This window comes from Hypanus sabinus, chromosome 4, assembly GCF_030144855.1.
Source record: "Hypanus sabinus isolate sHypSab1 chromosome 4, sHypSab1.hap1, whole genome shotgun sequence".
NCBI classification, from domain to species: domain Eukaryota; kingdom Metazoa; phylum Chordata; class Chondrichthyes; order Myliobatiformes; family Dasyatidae; genus Hypanus; species Hypanus sabinus.
The window spans coordinates 143,324,705-143,340,889 of NC_082709.1; the positions used below are offsets into that span (position 1 = coordinate 143,324,705).

General features: G+C 43.1%; 1 protein-coding gene across 2 annotated transcripts in view; it reads left to right on the forward strand.

Annotated features, from left to right (window-relative positions):
- The window catches only part of si:dkey-100n23.5, a 190,542-nt gene that overhangs the window by 97,914 nt on the left and 76,443 nt on the right, over positions 1-16,185 (forward strand). For both annotated transcript variants that reach the window (XM_059968245.1, XM_059968244.1), the window contains exon 7: positions 3,539-3,628. In XM_059968245.1, coding sequence (XP_059824228.1) covers positions 3,539-3,628 — 90 coding nt within the window. The remainder of the gene's footprint in view (positions 1-3,538; positions 3,629-16,185) is intronic.

Consider the following 16,185-nt stretch of genomic DNA (forward strand, 5'->3'; position numbering starts at 1 on the left):
GAAATTTGAATGCAAGTGGCAGTGAAAACACAGTACTGAATTGCCCTTTAGATGAGTTTCACTGTCTGTTTCCAGCTTCAAATTTTTAAAACAGGTTCTCAATTTTTCTTTGAATTAATAAAAATAAATGTCATGGTTATTTTTTCTAAGAGAGTACATAAAGTTAGAGATCTAATCAAGCTCGTAAATTACAGTATTGTCTATCAAGAAAAGAATAAAAAATGTTTGAAAATTTCAGGTAGAGAGGACAAAAAGAAAGTTAAGAAAAATAGGAATCCCTTATTTCTGAAGCAAATAATTGCTGAATTTTCATTGCTGTGGAATATTTTCCCAATGTGCAAATTCCTGGAAATGGTCAACTACAGATATCAATCTTTAATTTCTCAGTATGGAAGCATAATGAACTAAATAAGATTAGTTAATTGCCACGGGATTAACATAGGATAAGGGATTAACATATGATAATGGATTGACCAACATGGGGCCTCAAAGGATAATTATCCAGTGCATCAGCCATGCCCAAAATTTTTTTTGTAAGTTTACATGCTAACCTGATATCAAAAACACTGTTAACATTTATGGCAGGATGTCTGAGGAACTGCTCCTAGGCTGAAAGATTAATTGGTTTCTCTTTCTGTGGATGCTGCTTGACTGGCTGAGTTCTGGCATTTTCTGATTTTGCTAAGAGGTACTTATCTGAATTAATGACATGTAAATGATGATCACATCAAACAGGAAACAAGTACAGAAAAATTGCCTCAAATTGCAGTGTGCATGAGAAATGCAGTTTGCAAAAAGTTATTTTCAAGGCACAAAATGTTGTATATTTCCTTAAAAAAACTACAGTGATTATGTAAGGCCCACAGAAGCAATATTCTATCATGGCCCAATACATCATATGCAATAAAATAATATTTGTAAACTTAAAAGAATTGAAAAGGCCTTGTTGACAGACTCCACCATTGAAGTGTTTATAGCAGGAGTCAGTTCAGCACTGGTTTGAGGAAAGATTGCTGTGGATCGTGGCTGGGCTAAGTTAAGGAGAAGGCAAGTTATGGTGGGTGTGTCCTGTATTCAGTCAGGGAAGCAAAGAGTTAGCTAGTGGGCTGTCATCAGGTTCATGGAAACTAGTTATTCTGGGGTCTAACACATCAGTATTGTATTGAAATGGAGGAAACAATCACTAAGAAAAATACTTAGAACCTGCCTCAGAATGGACACTTGTAAACTAGATTCAGTCAGTTTCCATTTAACCAATAGATAAAAAATCTCAGTCTCCATTTAGGGTTGACTTCATTATGCAGAATAACTTGCACAAGTAACTTCAAAACATGTATTGCATCCCATATGATGTTACTTTGAGTGTCTGACAGTCTCATGAACAAAGAGCCTATATATTCAACATGCCTCCACGTATTACATGAAGTATGGACCAACTACTGAAATACTTTCTGTTTGATGCCCATTGTTCAGTTTTACCATGGTGCCCTCTTACTACACGTGGTCAATACTGCTTTAGATAGTCACTTTCTCTCTAGAATTTAGCCGTGTGGTCCACGTTTGATCCAAGTTCTGGAATCAAGTGGTAGCTGAGCATCAGTGTGTATATTACTGGAGAATGACTGCTGCTTGATAGCACAATCAATGACACCTTCCATCACTTTGATTGGAGGGTAACTAGCCAAACTGACATGTCTGATTTTTGTGAACTTGGCATATTTTCCACATTTTCAGGTTGATGTCAGATGTGTTGCAACTGTATTTGACTACAGTATATTCCTTTAAAAGGATGTAGAACAGTTCACAGAGGAACAGATCATTTAGTCCACTATGTTGTGTTGAATTAAGTAAATTAGCAATGAAGTGTCACCTGAACTAATCCCTACTGCCTTCACAATGTCAATTTCCTTCTATTTCATGCATATTCAATAATCAGTCAAAGAGCCTCTTGAATTTGTGTTGCCTCCACCATCACTCCATCCTGCACATTCCAGGACCCCACTACTCTCTGTGAGTTGCCCCAACATCTCCTTTGAAACCACCCCCGCCCCCACCTTAAATGCATGCCCTATGGTATTAAATATATAAACCATGGGAAAAAGGTCTGTCTCCTCTAACTGTGCCTCTCATAATCATTCATCAGATCTCCCATCAGCCCCTGCCACTGCAGAGAAAACAGCCCAAGTTTGTCCGATAGCTAACAATATATGCTCTCTAATCCAGGCAAATCCCTTCTGCACCCTCTCCAAAGCCTAACCTATTTCCTATCATGAAAAGGCCATAACTGAATGAAATATTCCAGATGCAGCCTAAATGGAGTTTTAAAAGCTGCAGCATCATCTTGAACTCAGTTCCTTGACTAATAAAGGCAAGCATGCATTAAGCCTTCTTTACCACCCTAACACCCTGAGTATCCATTTCCAGGAAGCTGTGGACCTGGACCCCAAGATCCCCCCTGCACTTCAATACTGTTTACGGTCTAGCCATTAACAGTTTACTGTATTTTCACATTTGATCTCCCAAAATGCAGCTCTTCACATTTGACTAGATTAATCTCCATTTCTCATTTCTCTGCCCATACCTAGAGCCGATCTATATCTCACTGTATCCTTTGCCAGTCTTCAATGCTATATGCATCACTTACTATGCACCCGTCAACATTTTTATCCAGGTAATTTGTGCACTTCACAAACAGCAGAGGTCCCAGTATAAGTTCCTATGGAACACCACTGGTCACAGACCTCCAATCAGAATTAGTCCCATTGACTACTGTCTTATAAGCAAACCAGTTCTGAATCCAAACAGCCAATTCACCATGCATCTTAATTTTCTGGATAAGCCTCCCATGAGGGACCTTCTGAAATGCCTTATTAAATCCATGTAGACAACATTCATTGCTCTACCTTCATTAATTCCCTTCATCGCCTCCTCAAAAAACTCAATCAAGTTACTAAGATAGGACTTGCACAAAGCCATTCTGCTCTCCTCAATAATATTACTGCTGGTATGTTATGTAGTTCCATAGCTTTTGCTGAGACTAACACTTTCATTTGAATCATGCTACCTTGTGAAATGAATCACCATAATTGAGCTTGGAGAAATTCTTCCAGCCTTCTTGTCTTGTTAGTTATTTGAATGGCTGTCACCATTCATGACTGATGTGGCAGGTTTGCAGAGCTTCAATGTGGCCTATTGTCTGTGAGATCACTTAAGTCTGTCATTTGTTCTTTAGCACACAATCTTGTGACATTATCTATTGCTTTTTAGATTGTTTTCAATATTTTTCTTTGCACAAATCAGTTTGATGTTGAAATGGTTAATCTACAGCTCCAAGTTATTGGGGCATTGAAAATGTAAGCTGCTATTAAGCAGGTTTTCTATTTCTGTATCCATCCTTCATTTAGCAAGAGTTTGCACTAGAATGATGTCTCTACTGCTTTGAAACAAAATGTTTTATGATTTGCAATGCATTTCATTTTAGTTTATTTGTTCAGTATGAAATATGACTAATTTGGTTATCATGCATTATCCCTTGCAGGGTGTATTATGTTGCCGCCTGGGGTGTGCCATTTTTTCTGTCCTGCCTTCCACTCTTTGGTGATTATTATGGCCCTGCTGGAGCATGGTGGTAAGGATCTGATTGTGACCATAGATGATGCAAATTTTGCTTAGAGCATGTCAGCTGTGTCTTTTTAAGCAGAAAAAAATAATTAATACCCAAAAAATTGTTTCAGGAATTGTGTTATATTTTTAGTTATAAATTCATTGTATAAAAAGAGAATCAGATGTTACAAATTAAATCTGTAAAGTATTAAAATATTTTATTACTTTCCGAGGAAGCAAATTATAAACTTACTTTCAGTGTTTGGTGCTTTTGCCGCCTTCTCATTTCCTCCATTGAAGTTAGTGAAGCATTTCGAGTCCATGGTTTCATAGATCCAAAAAGAATTTTGTGTTATAGCCGGGATTGTATATGTTGATATACATAATAAGAATGTTCCAGGCTAAGCAAATTCCTCTGTGGACGAATAATCAATAGTTTGAAACTGAGCCTTTGAATGCAAACAAATGCTGGCATCATTTTTCATATTGCACTTGATACTAAGGTTTGGTGACTTTGGTTCTGAAGTAGAGTGGATAGATTCCCATTGATTCTGGAGATCAGCTGCATTCTTTGCAGGAGGGCTTTTGGAGGTGAGAAGCAGCATCGCTGGGGGAAAGAATTGAAAGAAAACTTGTGGTAGTGTCACATCCTTGTTTGATGCCAATCTTCACTGAGGTTGGCTCTGTGAAATATGTTTGGTCAGATCCCTGACAGCATTCATCAAAGAAGCTGCAATCTGGACTTCAATTTGAAGACAGACTTGTATTTCTGACCAGAACCAGTCATTTTTTTATACCACAGCCTTTAACAGGACTTACAAGTTTTCAAATTTGTCTGCTGTTTCTGCAGTACCATTGTGAAAAAATACTCAAGGTTATTGCCTCACCTTCTTCTTAAGCTTGTATGTAAATATATAAAAGCTGTTAGATCACCAGAGTTTGTACCTGTAATTTAACTGTGATACCCACCTAGCTATTTGGGCAGGTTTCTTCTCTACCAAAAACTTGAATATTATCATTGCAATGTCAAATCAAATATTTACTGTCAATATATGCCTGTTCCTCTACTCTGCTTAAATCTTCCCTTTAACCCTTCAAGTTCAACCTTCCAAAGTGTATCACTTCACTCTTTTCCAGATTGAACTCCATCTGCCACTTCTCAGCTCAGCTCTGCATCCTGTCATTGTTCCATTGTAATTTATGACAACCTTCTACACTTTCCACAACACCACCAACCTTCATATCAGCTACAGACTTACTAACCCATAACCCACGCTTCCACTTTCTTATCCAAGTAATTTATAAAAATTACAAAGAGCATGAATCTCAGGTTACATCCCTGCAGAACACCCCGATCATTGGCTTTCAGGCAGGATACGCTCCATCTACTGCCACCCTCTGTCTTTTGTAGGCAAGTCAATCTGAATCTACATAGCCAAATTTTCCTGAATCCCATGCCTCCCAACTTTCTGAACGAGCCTATTATGGGGAACCTCGTCAAATGCCTTACTAAAGTCCATATACGTCACATCAACTGCTCTACTTTAATCAATTTATTTTGTTACTTCCTCACAGAATTCTTTTAGGCTTGTGGGGCATGACTTGCCCCTCACAAAGCCATGATGACTATCCGTAATAAGACTATGCTTCTCCAAATGCTAATAAATCCTGTCCCTAAGAATCTTCTCCATTAATTTGCCCACCACAAATGTAAGACACACTGACCTATAATTCCGGGAGTTATTCCTATTGCCTTTCTTGAACAAAGAAATAACATTTGCCTCCCTCCAATTTTTTAGTACTACTCAGGTGGCCAGTACAGACACAAAGATCATTGCCAAAGGCACTGCAGTCTCTTCCCATGCTCCCAGAGTAATCTGGGATATATCTAATCCAGCCTGGTGACTTATCCATTCCATTAGAATGCTTTGGGATTTTCCCTCATCTTACCCATCAAGACCTTCGATTTCTCCATGTTCTTCCTGTCTCTGATCTTTGCTTCCAAAACCTTAAGTATGCCATTTTCCTTTTTGACAAAATGCTCCACTTGTCAACCATGGTTCCTTCACCCTCCCATCCTTTCCTTGCCTCACTGGGACAACTTTATTAACAGCAGGGTGCTGCTTTCTCTGCAAAGTAATTTGGTGGGCCCTCCTCATCTGATATATCATGCGGTTATGGGTGGATTTGTGAATCACAACATAGACATTAACTGGAAATTGCTTTGTAAAATTACTGGAGCAGAATTTCATGAGACATTTGAAATGTATTACTTAATAATTCTTTTTGTCTGGCTCAGTAAAGTGTGTGTTCAGCAAGTAAAGGATGGGGTGGATACTGTTGTGTATTTAATATTTCAGTAATATTTGAGTCATATTGTAAAGATTGCAGACATCCCACCCTGAAAAAACTCATTTCAGGGAGGTAGCACCCCTGCCCCCTGCAACCCCATATTCCCCCCCCCCCAGTCAACCTCCAAGGGTGTATGTAATACTTTGTTTACTGATTTTGTCTAATCTGTAAAACAAGTTGGGTATACAGTATGCAGAAAATGTGACATTAAAGTATGTTCTTGGAGTCGATTTTTTAATTCTATTACAACTTGAAGCAAGTCTACAGGGAGTTTGGCCTCATCACGTAGGACAGGGGTCAGCAACCTTTACCACTGAAAGAGCCACTTGGACCCGTTTCCCACAGAAAAGAAAACACTGGGAGCCGCAAAACCCGTTTGACATTTAAAATGAAATAACACTGCATACAACGTTTTGTTTTGCCTTTATGCTATGTATAAACAAACTATAATGTGTTGCATTTATGAAATTGATGAACTCCTGCAGAGAAAACGAAATTACATTTCTGCATGCAACAAAAACATTTTGAACTCCGAAAAAAAGACGTTGGGTTGAAGGTTACTTTTAAGTAAAATACTCAACGTCTATTTGAGTCCTTCTTGTATTTATGAAAAACGCCAAACTTAAATTTGCCGCCAGCAGCAAACCAAAAATAACGTCAGCCAGCTGTCAACCTGAAAAATAAAAGGACTATTTCACTGAACAATGAAAACATATGAATATACGTAAAATAACAGGCAATTAAAATATTTATCATACTTGTTCAGGTTGACTCACACCTGACAATGCAGTCGTATTCAGTAGGGATGGATCGATGCTTAGGGGAGTGACCGGGAAGGATAATGTGTTTTTTTCCTCTCTGAACTCACAGAAGCGTTTCCCAAACGATGTTTGCATTGCGATGATTGCAGAATGTAAATACTCTGAATTTATCATGTCGTGACCTTGTTTGAACTCTCTCAAATTGGGGAGGTGAGACAATGTGCCTTTCTGTAAATCTCTGGCAAGCAACGTCAACTTGCGCTCGAATGCCAAAACATCCTCCAACATGTGCAGGGCTGTACGTCCTTACCCTGTTGAAGAGCTGTGTTCAGCGTGTTCAGGTGCACTGTCATGTCTACCATGAAGTGTAGCTTTTCCAGCCACTCTGGCTGTTCCAGCTCAGGAAAGGTGAGCCCTTTGCTGCCCAGGAAAGTTTTCACTTCTTCCAGACATGCGACAAAGCGTTTCAGCACCTCCCCTCTGGACAACCAGCGATAAAAACACGTTGTAGCGGTGTGCTACACGCAGTCAGTAAACTGCAGTCAAAGATAGCTTTATTCGAACTAAACAGCCTTGCTTTTAAGCCTCCCTCAACCCGCCCCCCATGGGCGCGGATGCTGCAAAAGACATGTACTCACAAACCCCCGTAGGCTATCTCCCTTAGCCTGAACGCTGGCTAATTGTGAGCCGGTTTGGATGTGTCAGGAAATGGGTCACCACAACGTCTTATTTAGATTGTACAAGATCACCATAATCTTCAAATTTAGATTTACATTTCAAAAACTAACAAACTAACATAAAATACATTTTAATTAAATACTGACCATGTAGCGGTGTGCTACACGCAGCGCTAAAATCACGACATGGAGTCGGTAACTGCAGTCGAAGGAAAAAACTTTACTCGAAATCTTCAGCCTCACTTTTAAGCCTCCCTCAACCTGCCCCCCATGGCGCAGAGGCTCCAAAGCTCTGTGCTCGCAAACTCCCGTAGGCTATCTAATTGTGAGTCGGTTCGGATGTGCCAGGAAAAGGGTCGCCACAACCAATTATTTCCCAAAGCAACAGGGAGCCGCAGCACAGACGTAAAAGAGCCACATGTGGCTCCGGAGCCGCGGGTTGCCGACCCCCGACGTAGGAGATCAATAGAGTAGCTCCTTAGCAGCTAGCCAGCTAGTTTAAATAATATTAGTTATGCTAATGAATGAATGACACCTGTTAAATTCACCTCAACATGCCTTTTACATTTTAACCCACCATGGGCATTAGAAAAGTCACTGTTGCTAACAGTGTAGTGAGCAACACCGTCACTATTTTTGTGGTCGTCTGAAAAGCCCGCCCACAGAGAAAACTGATAGATCTACTTAGCATGAAGAGAGACTAATCAGGATGCTCCCTTTTGCTCTCGCTCTTCCTCTCTATCTCCTTCTCCCTCTCAAAAAAGTTGATTTCTGGGATATTGTTTATAATTTGCGGACGTCAGGGAGCCACTATCAATATGCAGGAGACTCCTGGAACTGTCGGGAGGTGGGATGTCTGATACTGTGATGAGAGCTAGGTGAAGATGGGACCAAAGTGCTGGAGTATCTGAGACTGGAATTGAGGCACAATGCGAGTCGGAAATGAAAAGAGTACAAAACTAGATGCTAGATAGCAAACCAAGACGATTGAGCACTGAAACTCCATTCAGGTGCTCTTTAAGTATTGAAACCCTGGCACCAAAACATGGGTGCCAATTAGCGAGATGGTCCTGAATCCTTAAGGGGCCGTGGCAGATGTCCATATTCCAGCTATTTAGGGTGTCTAAACCTCAGAAGCTGGCGCGGTTGGGTGCGTATCGTAACAGAACACTCTCCCTTACGGCTGACCCCTGAATGTCCTGGCTGCTGGGAGAGACGATGATGTTAAAACATGGATGAGAGCCGGATCCAAGATTCCTTTTCAGGAGCCCAGCACCATTCCTCAGTTCCAAATCTTTACAGTCCACGAAGAACTGCCAAACACCCCAGACAGTTCATGAATCCAGAATTCCTCAAATGATGAAGACCTGTTCACCATCAACAAACCTGGCAGGCGGTGGGACTGATGGTGGTGTGGCCAAAGGATGGGAGTTAACAGGTTTCAAATTGGAGATGTGGGAAGTGGGATTGATCTTTGAGTGTTTTGGGGAGCTACAAGGTATAAGCCACTGGGTTTACTTTCCCGAGAACCTCGAAGGGTCCAATGCAGTTGCACGTCAGCTGTCTAAGCTCCACCTGGAAAGGCAAATCTTGAGTAGACAGCCAGGCCAGTTACCTAGGCTGCAAAGTGGGTCCCTGCCTTCTCCTCTTGATTTCAGCCTATCTGGTAGAGGACAACAAAATCTCCCTTGCCCCAGTCCATTTCTCCTTGCGTTGCTGGACAAGATCTTTGGTTGCAGGAACCCCAGCTGTGGCCTCCTGCTCAGGGAAGATTGCCAGAGAATTCCCGAATTGGCATTTGAACAGGGACATCCAACACAATGTCCACCGGAAATCCATGGATCCTGAGGACCTGATACAGTACAATTTTGTCCGTCTCCGGCGCAGAAGGTAGCTTGTTCAAGGCAATGAATTTGCAGACCTCTGAAAAACGATTAACTATTACCATGATGATGCTCTTCCCCTTGGAAGGCAGGTGACCCATGACAAAGCCTGTGGAGATGTGCATGGATATGTCTGTCTGGAACAGGTAGTGGGTGAATCATGAAAACATAGAAAACCTACAGCACAATACAGGCCCTTCGGCCCACAAAGCTGTGCCGAACATGTCCCTACCTTAGAACTACCTAGGCTTTACCCATAGCCCTCTGTTTTTCTAAGCTCCATGTAGCCTCTTAAAAGACCCTATCATTTCCGCCTCCACCACCACTGCCGGCAGCCCATTCCATGCACTCACCACTCTCTGCATAAAAAAACTTAACCCTGACATCTCCTCTGTACCTACATCCAAGCACCTTAAAACTATGCCCTCTCGTGCCAGCCATTTCAGCCCTGGGGAAGAGCGTCTGACTATCCACACAATCACCATGCCTCTCATTATCTTGAACACCTCTATCAGATCACCTCTCATTCTCCGTCGCTCCAAGGAGAAAAGGCTGAGTTCACTCAACTTATTCTCATAAGGCATGCTCCCCAATCCAGGCAACATCCTTGTAAATCTCCTCTGCACCCTTTCTATGGTTTCAACAACCTTCCTGTAGTGAGGCGACCAGAATTGAGCACAGTACTCCAAGTGGGGTCTGACCAGGGTCCTATATAGCTGCAACATTACCTCTCGGCTCTTAAGCTCAATCTCATGATTGATGAAGGCCAATACACCATATGCCTTCTTAACTACAGAATCAACCTGTGCAGCAGCTTTGAGTGTCCTATGGACTCAGACCCCAAGATCCCTCTGATCCTCCACAGTGCCAAGAGTCTTACCATTAATGCTAAATTCTGCCATCATATTTGACCTACCAAAATGAACCACCTCACACTTATCTGGGTTGAACTCCATCCGCCACTTCTCAGCCCAGTTTTGCATCCTATCAATGTCCTGTTGTAACCTCTTACATCCCTGCACACTATCCACAACACCCCCAACCTTTGTGTCATCAGCAAATTTACTAACCCATCCCTCCACTTCCTCATCCAAGTCATTTATAAAAGTCACAAAGAGTAGGGGTCCCAGAACAGATCCCTAAGGCACACCACTGATCACCAGCCTCCACACAGAATATGACCTGTCTAAACCACTCTTTGCCTTCTGTGGGCAAGCCAGTTCTGAATCCACAAAACAATGTCACCTTTGATCCCATGCCTCCTTACTTGCTCAATAATCCTTATCAAATGCCTTGCTAAAATGTATATACACTACATATACGGCCCTACCTTCATCAATGTGTTTAGTCACATCCTCAAGAAATTCAATCAGGCTCATAAGGCACAACCTGCCTTTGACAAAGCCATGCTGACTATTTCTAATCATATTATACCTCTCCAAATGTTCATAACTCCTTCATCTCAGGATCTTCTCCATCAACTTACCAACCACTGAAGTCAGACTCACTAGCCTGTAATCTCCTGGGCTATCCCTACTCCCTTTCTTGAATAAGGGAACAACATCTGCAACCCTCCAATCCTCCGGAACCTCTTCCGTACTCATTGATGATGCAAAGACCATTGCCAGTGGCTCTGCAATCTCCTCCCTCGCTTCCCACCGTAGCCTGGGGTACATCCCATCCAGTCTCAATGACTTACCCAACTTGAAGCTTTCCAAAAGCTCCAGCACATCTGCTTCCTTAATGTCTACATGCTCAAGCTTTTCAGTCCACTGCAAGTCATCCTTATAATTGCCAAGATCCTTTTCCGTAATGAATACTGAAGCAAAGTATTCATTAAGTACCACCGCTATTTCCTCCAGTTCCATGCACATTTTCCCACTGTTACACTTGAAGGAGCCCTTGAGCTTGGGTGCGGGGTTCCGGGTGGATGCCTAGTGTGCCTGAACATATTGTCAAACTTCTCTCACCATTCCAGATCATCAATATCTTCTTTTGATGAACTTGAGGTCCTGTCAATCGATGGGTGAGTGGTCATGCTTGATGAGCATCCCCATTGAAGCACCTGTGACCTGATGGAACTTGGAACGTACAGACTACCCGGAGGACTGCTCTTAGGATTCACTCCTTGCACCTGGGCCTTGCAAACAAGTGTGTTGATTCCCCAGGTAATTGGCTCTATCACCTGCAATTGTGGCAAAATGGTGACAGGCTGCTCCTCTCTTCCAGGTTTGTCGAACTGACAAGACAAGGCACCTGGTTTCTGTTTCTTAGAGTCTGGTTGTTAGGTCAGGGTGAAATTAAAGCTGTTAGAGAAAAGAGAGCACCTGGCCTGCCTGGAATATAGTCTCCCTCAAGCTTGTGATGTAATTCCTCCAGACCCAACTTGATCACGAGCAGTTCTCTGTTAAAGATGTGGCAGTTCATCTCTGTTTGGGATAGCCACCTGGAGGGGTACACACATGTCATTTATTGTCTGAAGTTGTTTATTGAGACAACTCTGTACCCACTCCGCTGTCCAAGGTGTCCACTTCCATGATGAAGGGAAGGCCCGGGTTACATGAAGCCAAAATGGGAGCTGCTGTGAACTGCTGTTTGAGCTCTGTGAAAGCAGCGTCTTTGTCGGGTGTCCAAACAAATGGGCCTGTGGATTTCTTCGTTAGAGCTGTCAGCAGAGATGCCACTGAGCTGGAGTTCCTGATGAACTTCTGGTAAAAGTTGGCAAAGTCCAGGAATTGTTGAATGGTTGTGACCAATCTCTGATTGGCTGGGTTTTGGTAGGGTCCATCTTGAATTGCCATTAGAGATGATAAAACCCAAAAAAATGAAATGGTGGCCATATGAAATTCAGACTTCTCCAGCTTGACATAAAGTCCATGATCTAGAAGCCTTTTTAAAATGCCCCCAAATTGAGCGACGTGCTCCTCCATGGACTTCAAGCAGATTAGGATAATTTCCAGGTAGACAAAGGCATAATTATGGAGAACATCCTGGAGCACGTCATTTATAAGGGCCTGGAAAATTGCTCAAGCATTCGTGAGGCCAAAGAGCATGACCAGGTACTCATACCCTGTCGGTGTGATGAATGCAGTTTTCCACTTGTGGCCCTTTTTTATGCGGACTAAGTTGTATGCACTCTACAAGTCTAGCTTTGCGAATATCCCGGCCTTTGGAGAATCTCAAAGGCGTATTCATGAGTGAAAGTGGGTAATGAGTTTTGGCCGTTAAGTGATTCAGCCTTCTATAATCAATGCATGGCTGCAGGCTCCCATCCCTTTTCTGTACAAAGAAAAGGGCTGTGTTGGCTGGTGAGATGGAGGGCTGGATGAATTCCATAGCAAGAGTCTCCTTTATATACTTTCCCATTGCACTTCTCTCTGGGCCAGAGAGCACCTGTAATCGACCCCACATAGGACAAGTACCAGGTAGAAGATCTGGTACCAGGTAGAAGAACCAGGTAGAGGTTGATACATTGGAAGAGTTGAGGCCTTTCCCTTGCTGAAGGTCTGTTCCAAACTCCTGTAGACAGAAGGGATTTTAAATGGTTTGGGTGTTGCAATTACCTCCAAACCCCAGTCCAGGGATGTCTCCTGTGGCTCCTTGGGTAGCAGGGTAGATTCAACCAACCTCAGAGTCTCCTCCTCTTCTGTTGAAACAGTGACCAAATCCTCGCCCGTGTTCTCAGCCAATGGCAACCAGGCATTACAGATGGTCCTTGTGCTCCATCAATTCGGCTTCAAGGGTCTGCGTTTAAGGAGTTTTTCCCTTAGTTGGGACCTGGCAGCTGGATCCCTTCAGCTTAGCTGCTGGAGTTCCCGACTGCTTGGGTGCCTCCTCGGGTTGTTCCTGAACTTGAGATCCCCTCCGTCTAGTTCTAGCACACCTCCCCCCCACCCAACTAGACAGGGTTGGGACTCACACAGCCCTGTTGGCTCGAGCCAGCTGGTCTGCCCTTGAGGACAGGACTGGATCTTCAGAAGAGTCCGGGTTACCCCGAACCAAAGTCTGCCCCCTTGTCGATCATTTGTTTTGGGAGAACCTGGGGGTTGAAACCCTACGCCAAAAACATACCCTCTTGCAATGACTGGACCAAGCAATGATTCTCCCTTCCTTCCCTGAAGTGGAAGGAAGTTTATGCTGGGACTGCCAAGGGTGTCCAAGGATCAGGGATATGAGAGGCAAATCAATGATAAAGTAACTAATGTCCTCCATGTGATCCTTGATCCTCTTCCACAAAAGCAACGTCTGCTGCAGGATCTGCCTGGAACCTGGTGGATGGCTGTCCAGGACAGTTGCGGGTGTGATCTGGCTCAACTCCTGCAGCATTATGTTGCAGTTCCCAAGTCCAGGAAATTACCAGCTAGGTATTCATCTCTTTACATTTTCTTTCCCCCCAGGAGATGTCCACCTTTACGTGTGATGTCAGAATCTGTCGGGTTGGGAGTGGTGGCTGCTGCAGTCACAGTCCTCCCAACACTGGACTGTCTTAGCAGTTTTCAGATGGCTGCAGCCTGGGGCAATCAGACTGCAGGTGGCCTGCCTTCCCACAGTAATTGCAGTGGGACCCTTCGTCGGTAGAGAGCCTTGTGTAACCCATCTGTGTGGGCTCAACAGAGTCCTGAGCAGGTAATTGTCCGAGATCAGGAAGTGGAACTGCAATGCACTCAGGCCAGGCTTGGGCTAGCCCTCTTTGACCTCTTGAAATAGTCTCACTTATGCCCCGCCAGACAATTATCAAGGCAAATGGGCTGATCAGTCAGACCCTCTAGGTCCTCTGCTGGCTTTCCCAAGGTGAGGGCATCCTTTGGTTTGTCTCTGAGTCTATGGCAGTATAGAGTGGTCATGGCTTCCACTTTCCAGTCACTCTCTTGGGCCACTGTCCAAAACTCAATAGTGTAGTCGGCTGCTGACCGTCTGCCCTGATGCACCGGCATCAGATGGTCCGAGGCTTGGCTTGCTCTGGCAGAATGATGGAACAACCTCTTCATGGCGGCCATAGTTTCCTCTGAATCTGAGCAAATCTCCGACCTTCGTTCCCAATGTGCCATGGCCCAGGCCAGGGCTTCCCCAGTCAGGATAATTAAGGCCCCCCTTCCATTCTCTGAAGAGAATCGGGAAGGCTGCAGTTTGAGAACCAATGAGTATTGAATGAGGAAGCCGTGGCAAGAACCCAGGGTCAGAAGATGTACTAGCTCTGCGGAGCGACAAGCAGCCTTAACCGAGCAACTCTGACTTCCTCCTTGTGAAAGTTGGCACACGGCATCCTGGAGGCCGTGCATCTCCAGGCTCTGTCTAGGAATCTCTTGCTGTGACTGGCTACAGTGGACGAGAGACTCGGATACCCCACTGGATCCATGTTGGCTCAGTTGTACTGTAATGAAAGATCTAGGCGAGGATGGTTAGGGTACAAGTGCTGGAGTATCTGAGATGAATCGAGACATGATGCGAGATTGAAATGAGAACAAAGTACAAAACATGGCTGCCTATTAGCAGGCCAGCCCTGAAAGGGGCCACACCAGCTATCCATATTCTGGAGGGTTAGAGTGTCTAAACCCCAGAAGGTGTTGTGTTTGGTGCGTATCGTAACAAATATTATTTGATTAAGCATTCTTTGTTTAAATTAATCATTAGGGGTTACATGTGAAAATAAGTGTAAGGCATACATCTTTACGCCACCGCATCATATATGCACACCTCACTAAAGTACGAATGAAATAGACACGCATTCTTGGCTCTGTGTTTTTCTTTCATTCGTTTTATGTTTTGGAGTTAAAAAGCATAACAGATATGCCTCAAGTAATTAGTGGATTACTGTCTTTGCTTCAGAATGTTACAGATGTGGTTACACTAGTTCAGCATCTTTCTCCAGCTGGTTGTTAACATGTACAATACCAACTCCTTTTTAAAAAAAAATTACTTTGCATCTCTTCAATTTTACATGTCTACTTTTAAAATCCATCCATCCTCCACATATTCTTTGTTGACACTATATACAGTACACTTACATGTTAAGTGAACTTTGCTTTTGTCAGGTAACTTTCACTTCTGAAACTTCTTGCATTCCCCCTTTACAATTAGAAGTTTCCCCACAAGATGGGAATATTATCCAAACACATTCTTTGGATAACAAAATGCTTAAGAAAAGAATTAATACTTGTCCAAAATATTAATTTTAAAACAATAAGAATAGTCAAAGTTGTAATCAAATGAATGTTACAGTGGAAATCAATACGTAACCCTCTCACCAGGCTCGAATACAAACTTGGCTCATTAGCTAACTCTGCTAATAGCCACATTACTTAGCAGTGAGAAGGCCACCTTTCATAAACAAAGTTAAACCAGTCCAATGTGCACATAAATGTTGGAGGTTATTTTTGGAGTAGCCAGGTGTATCGCTTTGCTGAAGCCACGTTCTGCCTGAAAGACAGTAGTCACAGTTTGAACTTCCCTTGAAGACCATCTTGAACAAACTGGCTAACTCAGGAGTATTGACACTTCTTCCTTTGGACCTTGATTCTGCACAAAGCACTTCTTATAATGAGGTCTCTCTTTCAAGCGGCATTCTGCATCTTCCTTTGTGCCCCGCTCTGTAGCTCCCACCCAAAAAGACCCAAAACCAGATTACTGTCCTTCAGAAATCTGATCCCACCCAATCCTCTTGAATGTTCCATGACAACTCACTGGGCAGAAGGTTATAACCTGTACCAAGATAACCCCGGCTGGCTGACACAACATACCTAAGTTGGACAACGTGGCTCCTTTTCTTTAGCCAAAGCCAAAACACTCTGACTAACAGGATACGCTGCTTTTGCAGAAAACTGCTAAAATAAAAATAGCTCACAGCAGGGCAGTAGAAATCTTAACCAAGGCATTACAAATAAATGAATGACGAATCAGTATTTAACAGCA